The following is an 8,272-nucleotide window of genomic DNA, read 5'->3' as shown; positions in this document are numbered from 1 at the left end:
GGAAAAAAAAACAACAAAACAAAACTACAAAAGCCAACTGCGACTGAAATGACATCTGTTGACCTTTCCACGCAACTGCTACCAGCTTCCCTCAGACGTGTCACATGGTGGGTGACCTTCACACGCTGGGCGACCTTCACATTCAGTGGAACTGAAAACGAGTTACCACGTGAGGGAAGCTCAGCACATATGTAGCCACAAAAAAGACACGTGCTACTTGGAGAGTCCTTGCTGTGCGACGAATTTTATGGTGTATATTTTTGGTGTTTTATTTTTGTGCACAACGTGTTTCCTTCCTTTTTTTTCTTTTTTTTTTTTTTAAACTGTGCGCTGTGTTGAAAACACAACATAGTGATTGTTTCATCTTCAGTGAGTGAGAGATTGTGTCGCCTTGCTATCGTTTTCTGCTTTGAAATTGACTTGTTAAAATGACTCGTTGAAGCTAAAGAAGCGAAACGTGACTTTGAAGTGTTTTGTTAGGTTCTGAAATGCGGTGATTTTTGTTTTTCGGAAGTAAACCTAGCTGATTTGAAAAAAAAAGAAGAAAAGAAATGACAAAACAAACATCGCCAACCATCGCTTTGTCTAATGTTAAGTGTCGTGCTAATTTTTAGTTATCAAAGAGAAAGTGAAACCATATAGGTCCTTTGTCTGGAGTTCAGAATTTCTTAGACATAAAATATAGTTCGTTCGTTATATCAAACTCCAAAGAAGCAACCCAGTTTTTCGGGTTTCCGAAAAGCCTTAACACAATGAAAGTGAAACGCTTAGACTCTTGTGTGTTCGGGTCGCTTCTCACACTGACAAGGGAAACGACAGACGGTGGTGTCCCCTGATTTCCGAGTCTCGCGGTGATACGGACCGTTACAGAGACGACCCAGACAGTTCGCTAACACTTGCCTTCTTGGCTTTCCGACTGTCTTCGGTGAGGCGAGTGGAACTCTGGAACTGTGTCGTACGTTGTTTTTGTTGTAGTTTTTCTTCTTCTCTTCTCGCGGACTTCGTTCGAATCGTAGTTCGTAACGAGGACAGAAGTGACAGAGACACTTATACTAACTGCTACTCCAGAAACAAAACAAAAACATAAATCCAGTGTTATTGATAATTTGTAATTGAAGCATCAAAAAGGGGAGAGAGGGGTAGAGAAGATAGAGAGGCAGACAACAGAGGCCGAAGAGTGCGTTTAGTTCTGGGAACTTACATCCCGAAAAGGACACGGGTGACTAAAACACCTGGCGTCCTCACGTGCTGACAGTGAAGTAGAAGGCTGATTTTTCGAAAGCAAGATAAATGCTGTACTGCAAGAATACGTATGGAGTCTGAGAATTGCTTTTGTCTTTTTCCCCCTCCTTGTTTAAAATTTATTACAATTGCCCTTTCTAACTTCGTCAAGACTAAGCTCGTTCGATAAAAGGGAACTTGACAGGTCCAGCTGTTGCAACTCTGTTTTGTTATGTTCTGTAATCGCATATGAATTTCGTTCAGCTTAAGAAAAAAGAAGAGAAAGAAATAGGTGGTTAAAAGCATCTTTCTCGAGAAAAAAACTGATTGCTGATGGTAGCAGCACTCCCTCCTTTTCGCGATCCCCACCTTTCTTAATGTTCTCACATAGAAATGGGTTTACACTGACTTCAGTCAAACCGACCTGACTGATTTTTTTTGCTGCCGTATTTGTTTTTACCTTGCAGTTTATGTACGATTTGCAAATTATATTTATTCGACAGACACCTGTCTCTGAAGCTGAATCCTTTTTTTTTGGTATGCCAGTGACTTTGAATATAAACGAGAACCGTTTTCATCTTTGTTGTTGGGAAGTCCATGTGAACTGTAAAGGGAGGAAAACAACACACAACCACAACGACAACAACAACAGTGACAAAATCAATAATAATAAAAGATAAATAAAAAGCCGCTGTGCAGATCTGTTTCACGTGGAGTTGATGATTATCTGATTGGCAATGACCCGCGCATAACCGTGCTGTCTGATGGATCGCCCTTGTGGTTTTTTTATTTTTATAATCACACCTTTATGAATGGGAATTAAGATTGTTCTTCCTTGAGGGCAGTCAACGTGATCTGTAAGTGAGGGGAATAAGGACAAGAATAACTGAATTGAACCCCGCTGCGGTGAAACCTTTCTACAGCTCTGTGTGATAATTTACGGTGTGAGCATCAAGTTGACCGTTAGCAGTCAGCGTTTGCAAGTGTTTGCGGGTGGTTTCGATCTTTGGAGTTCTTGTATCTGCTTGGAGGAAGTGTGTGTGTGTGTTCTGTTTTTGTGTGCTGTGGTGTGGCGGTGTAAGCTGTCACCATTGAGGAAAGCGGGTGGAATTACGGGTGGCGGGGGCAGGGGCAAGGCAGCGACCACATCATGGGCGCCAAAGAGGACCCCCCGGACACCATCGATGAGATTCCGGAGGTGGAGAATCAGGTGGGTGGAGTGTGTGTGTGTGTGTGTGTGTGTGTGTGTGTGTGTGTGTGTGTGTGTGTGTGTGTGTGTGTGTGTGTGTGTGTGAGTGCGTGTGTGTGTGTGTGTGTTCGTTCATTCGTTCAGTTTTTTTGTTTAAAGTCCGTCCACAATTGTGACTTTAGACGAAAATCTACCTACTCCCCCATCCTACTCTCTTTCTCTCTCTCTCTCTCTCTCTCTCTCTCTCTGTGTGTGTGTGTGTGTGTGTGTGTGTGTGTGTGTGTGTGTGTGTGTGTGTGTGTGTGTGTGTATTTCTCTGTGTGTGTGTGTGTGTGTGTGTGTGTGTGTGCGCGTGCGTGCGTGCGTTCATCTTAACATTCAGTACAAATGTTCACCGTGTGTGTCGCAGTCAGGGAGCGAGTCACACAACTGACTCATTGTATGTGGGTTACGTTTGCCAGTGGTTAGTCCTTCAGTGACTGTACGGTATTCCACCATATGGTTGCAACGTGTGTCTGTATCTGAGTCTCTTTCTCTCCCCTCCCTGTCTCTCTCTCTCCTCTCTCTCCCCTCTCTCCCCCTTCCTCCCCCCTCTCTCTATTGAATGAAAAATTAAGCATTGTTGCTTATTCTGTTACCCCCAGAAATATCATTCATTCATTCATTCATTCAATCAATCAATCATTCATTCATTCATTATCTCCCTCCCTCTTCATATCTCTCTCTCTCTCTCTTTATTTCTCCCTCCCTCTCTCTCTCTCTCTCTGGCTGTCTCTCTCTGTGCAATGCTTATAATATATCATATGATTTAGATGCTAGAGGCAGAGTGAACTGGGGTAACTAAGATTCGTCATTGTTTGTTTGAGTATGGGTTTTGTTTTGTTTGGTTAAACTAAGGTGTTGTCAGCATTCAGGCGTTTATCTCTGTTTTTCGCCAACGATTGATAGATTGTAGATGGTAGAAATGGTCTGATCACATACAAAATAGTGAACGGTTTAGTTTTTATAAGAATTTTTTTGCATAATGTCTGATATGAAACCTTACTTGGTGTTAAATATGGATATACCATTTAAAATATATAACGACTAGATTTAGATTAGGCATTTCGGAATTAGCGGTACATCATTATAGATACTCGTACAGGACATGTAGTGGTAGTTATTTGATTTGTCCATTATGTAAAGACTCACAAGACAATGAGATATATTTTGTTCTTTGTTGTCCATCTCTTAAGAACATCCGAGAAGAATTCACTCCACCTAAATACTATAGACAACCTACATTGTTTAAATTGAACTTACTAATGTCATCAACCTCTCCTGAAATTGTTCGAAAATTTTCTCTATTTCTATATAAAGCTTTCAAATTCAGAGAAATTGTAACTTCGTGACAGCATTTTATTGTTCAGCATACTGAACTGTAGCACTGGTTTACTCATATGTTTGTTTAATTGAATATTTTGACGTAACACGCATTGCAGTGTGATGTTTGTCTATATATGAAAGAATAATGTTCACACACCCCTTCATAAGGGGCCCATGCCTAGACATGAATAAACCATCTGGAATCTGTCTGTGTCTCTCTGTCTTTCTTCTCTCTCTTTTTCTTCCTCTCTCTCACTTCCCTCCCTTACCCCCCTGCTCTCGCTCTCTCTCTCTCTCTCTCTCTCTCTCTCTCTCTATCTATCTGAACACATGTGCATACTTACAGGACATAACAGAACAGAACAGGACAGTGACCCCCCCCCCCCATCCCCATCCCCACCACCCACTGGCACAGTATGGAAGGTTAGGCTGACCTAAGAATATACATGACGAATATTGACGTAGCACCTGCAGTGATAAATCATATAATCACCTGCAGCACGTGGTCGTGGTGCGCACGCGCGCGCGTGTGTGTGCGTGTGTGTAGGGGGGTGAGGGGGTTGGGGGGTAGGGGTGTGTGTGTGTGTGTGTGTGTGGGGGGGGGGGGGGGGGGGGTGAGGAAACATGCACGACTTTATCAGGACATGCATCGGTGGTGTGTTGCAGCACATGGCTTGTTAACACTGATTGTGATTGCCGTGGGTTTAGTGTGTGTGTGTGTGTGTGTGTGTGTGTGTGTGTGTGTGTGTGTGTGTGTGTATGTGTGTGTGTGTGTGTGTGTGTGTGTGTGTGTGTTAGTGAGAAGGGAGTGTGTGTGTGTGTATGTGTGTGTGTGTGTGTGCTTTGGGAGGGGGGAGGAGGAGGCAGCGGAGGGGGGTTTTTGGGGGGGGGAGAGGGAGCTGCGGGGGAGGGGGGGGTGCGGGGAGAGGGTTGCTGTGGGGGCTTGTGTGTGTGTTGGTGAGAAGGGAGTGTGTGTGTGTGTGTGTGTGTGTGTGTGTGTGTGTGTGTGTGTGTGTGTGTGTGTGTGTGTTTAAATTGCCTAAATTAATAGATATTTATAGATAAATAAGTGATTGAATAAATGAAAAACTGCTACTACTACTTATACTACGTCTTTCTCTTCTCCTCCTTCCCCTCTTTTCCTTCTTTCTCCTCCTCCTCTTGTTCTTGTTCTTATTCTCCTTGCTCTTCTTCTTCCTCCCACTCCTCCTCTTCCTCCTCCTCCTCCTTCGTCGTCGTCGTTGTCGTCTTCGTCAATAAAGAGACAGGGTTTAGTTGTCTTTTCGTTGATAGTAAGAACATTGGGGTGATACTTTTTTGTGTGCATTGAACTCAAATAGGTAATCATTTCTCATTATGTGGTTCTCAATATTTGTCTATCAAAAAAGGGCATCAGCAAACAAGAATATAATGTGAGTTCTCTCGTGATAATTATAAACTGACATTGGCAACTCGATTAGGAACGAAATAGTGGATAATTTTCTAACACAGAGATTTCAAGAAAAAAACACTCAAAACCATTCAGGACAAAAAAAAAAAAAAAAAAAAAAAAAAAAAAAGTGTTCTTTTGCGTAGTCAGTTACCTGACACCTTGATTTCCCACTTAATTGGGTTGCGATGCAGGTGTCAGAAACTCGGAAATTGGATGGGGGAGGTGAAATGGAACACCCTGTGGAGACAGCGTTCGTAAAAGTAGCGACACGCACGTTTCTGCAACTGATGGATTTCATTTTTCATAGCGGATGGGTGGAGTGCCCGAGATATTCTGACTTGAGAGATGGATGTACCCAGAAAATAATTATAAAGTCCGGGTGTTTTATCTTTGTAATCTGTTGTCAGTTGTTTTTAAAATTGTTGGACTAAAATTAGCAAAATGTGTTCATTTTATGATGATGATGATGATGATGATGATGATAATAATGTACATTTATATAGCGCCCTTTCTCTCTAAGAGCTCAGGGCGCTTTACATGAAAGAAAAATATTACAAGTTACATAAAACATTCATGACCACTCTTTCTCAAAAACCCTTCCACCCCCACCCCCCACTCTCCCTCTCCCACTCTACGTACATCCAAAATGAGCTGACATGGGTGGTGTTGGAGAACAAAGAAGCTGAGAGTGCTTATAGATAGGTTTTAAAAATGAGTTTTCAGTGATGAGCGAAAAGCAGAAATAGAATCAGACGCACGGATATGATGAGGAAGGTTTTCCAGATGTGAGGAGCAGCAAAGAAGAAAGAACGTTCGCTTTTGGTTCTTGTGTTGACACGAGGAAGTTTCAAAAGGTAACAGTCAGAGGAAGAGCGGAGATTTGCGCGATATAACGACGTTAATTCATCGTTTTGTTGTTCAGCAGTTGCTGTTTGCATTTGGTCTGTGTTTGCAATTTAAATACTTAAGTTATTTTGTCGCCTCTCGACTTTAGTGTCTGGCATTGTATCGTGTCATAACGTTTTGCATTAAATGATGCTATCGTCGGTTCCGAGTGCGATTTTTTTTTCAATTTCGGTTTTGATTTTTCTTATTCCGCCATGCGCTGAATGGAGCCAGAGGATTTAATTAATCTTGAAATTAATGAAATTTGAAACGCGAGTGCGCGTGTGTGAGAGTTTTTCGTATCATGTTTCCAGCCGGTGATTTGTTTTCTCTTTCAACTTGCATGCGCAAAACTGGAGTGTCGCTCATCAACACGCAAGACTGATCATTTGTTGTTCATTTTTTTTCTACCTTCCTTTAATTGATAGAACGCGCGCGTCTGCTGTCGCGCGCCTGTGTATGTGTGTGTGTGTGTGTGTGTGTGTGTGTGTGTGTGTGTGTGTGTGTGACTTTACAGTATCGTGCCTTATACTGATGACTTTTCTTTTGAAACTTGCCAGCGTCAAAAGACTTTTCTAGTGGGTACTGCAATAAGACTACATGTTTTGTTTTTTTTCTTTATTCTCTCATATTTACGTTTCAAGTTTTTTGTTTGTTCTAGCAATTCATCAGAGAAGAGAGAGAGAGAGAGAGAGAGAGAGAGAGAGAGAGAGAGAGAGAGAGGTATGGTTAGATGGAGAGAGATTGATAGATAAAGAGAGAGAGAGAGAGAGAGAGAGGTATGGTTAGATAGATGGAGAGAGATTGATAGATAGATAGATAGATAGAGAGAGAGAGAGAGAGAGAGAGAGAGAGAGAGAGAGAGAAGGGAGCCAGCCACTCGAATTGATTTCTTTTGCAATGTTTCCCCATTTGCTGTTGTTTGCTGTTCGTGTAGACACACACGCCGTCGTAATATGATATTACTTGGCGTACAGCATGAGAACAGGTGAAGTACACGAGCGGATCGTTAAAGTGCATTTTATGTGTGTGTATATATATATATATATAGTGGAGGGGGTGAAAAATACTGACAACTGCCGGTGTGGTTCGAACCAGTATGCCGGAACACAGTGCAACGTTGCTGTCTCTTGGTGTGAGGGCAGGACATTTGCTGCCCAACACTCCTCATCCCCTCCTCTTTTGTTTTCATTTTATTTTATTTTTATCGAAAGAAGATGTTGTATGCAGATATGGATCACTCTGAATACTTTGATGCTTCCCTTGAAACTGAAACTGAAACAGATAATGCAGTTTGTAAAGGCGTTGATGCTGTTGGTAATAGTGGTGGGTTATATAAAGATAATTATGGTGGTGGGAGGTATATAAAAACAGCGCGCGTGCTGTACATACAAACACGTTCAGAATGTAATTGTATGAATTGTATGCACACCCAAGGATACATAGGTTCGCCCGGCCAGGTTATGGTACTGACAAAGACTCTGCATGTACGTCAGTCAGTGTCTTCTGTTACTCTACTGTCGCTGCTGTCATTTCATGCCCTGGTGTGGTCACGGTCGTGCAGAACCTCACCTCCTCATCTCACCTCAGGCCCATAACTACAAAGCAGTCGTTGGGGGAAGCCTGAGGACCGCAGACGCAACCTCCCTTCTCCATCTGTCTCTGTCGGCAGCCGCCGGCAGCAGCTCACGTGTGTGGAGTCCGGTCCATTGTTTGATGTTCTCATGCCAGTTCTTCCGCTGTCTTCCTCTTCTTCTGCCAGCCCTCGATAGGTGCCTTGCATGATTGTTTTGGACAAGCTGGTGTGTCGAGTGTTGTGTCCAAACCATATCAGCTTGCGTCTCTTCACAGTTGAAAGGAGAGGTTCCTGAGGTCCAGCAAGGTTCTCAATTCTGCTCCGTGCAGAAGAGAAGGGTGAATGTGTATAATTCAAGAAGAGGAAGGAAGGAAGGAAAGAACGGCGGGAGGGGGAAAGGGGGGGTGGGGTGAGGACAGAACGGAGGAAGGACAGAAATAAAGAAGGAGTGAAAGAAAGGAAGAAGAAAGGGGGAAAAAAGAATAAGGAGAAAGAAAGATGAGAAATAAAATACAGAAGACATAAATCAGAAAATAAAACGAAGAGAGAGAGAGAGAGAGAGAGAGAGAGAGAGAGAGAGAGAGAGAGAGAGAGAGAGAGAATG

At 42.8% G+C, this 8,272-nt stretch overlaps 1 protein-coding gene across 1 annotated transcript in view; it reads left to right on the top strand.

The window, feature by feature from the left end:
- Positions 1–354: 354 nt before the first annotated feature.
- LOC143279765 (tetraspanin-18-like) overlaps positions 355–8,272 on the top strand; it is a 611,054-nt gene continuing 603,136 nt past the window's right edge. Inside the window, exon 1 of the mRNA XM_076583900.1 lies at positions 355–2,431. Within this exon, the coding sequence (XP_076440015.1) occupies positions 2,372–2,431 (60 nt within the window). The 5' untranslated portion in view covers positions 355–2,371. The remainder of the gene's footprint in view (positions 2,432–8,272) is intronic.

The sequence above is a fragment of the Babylonia areolata genome, chromosome 3, assembly GCF_041734735.1.
Source record: "Babylonia areolata isolate BAREFJ2019XMU chromosome 3, ASM4173473v1, whole genome shotgun sequence".
Taxonomy (NCBI): domain Eukaryota; kingdom Metazoa; phylum Mollusca; class Gastropoda; order Neogastropoda; family Buccinidae; genus Babylonia; species Babylonia areolata.
The sequence above is the reverse complement of the archived record's forward strand: the minus strand, read 5'-3'. Positions and strand labels throughout refer to the sequence as shown.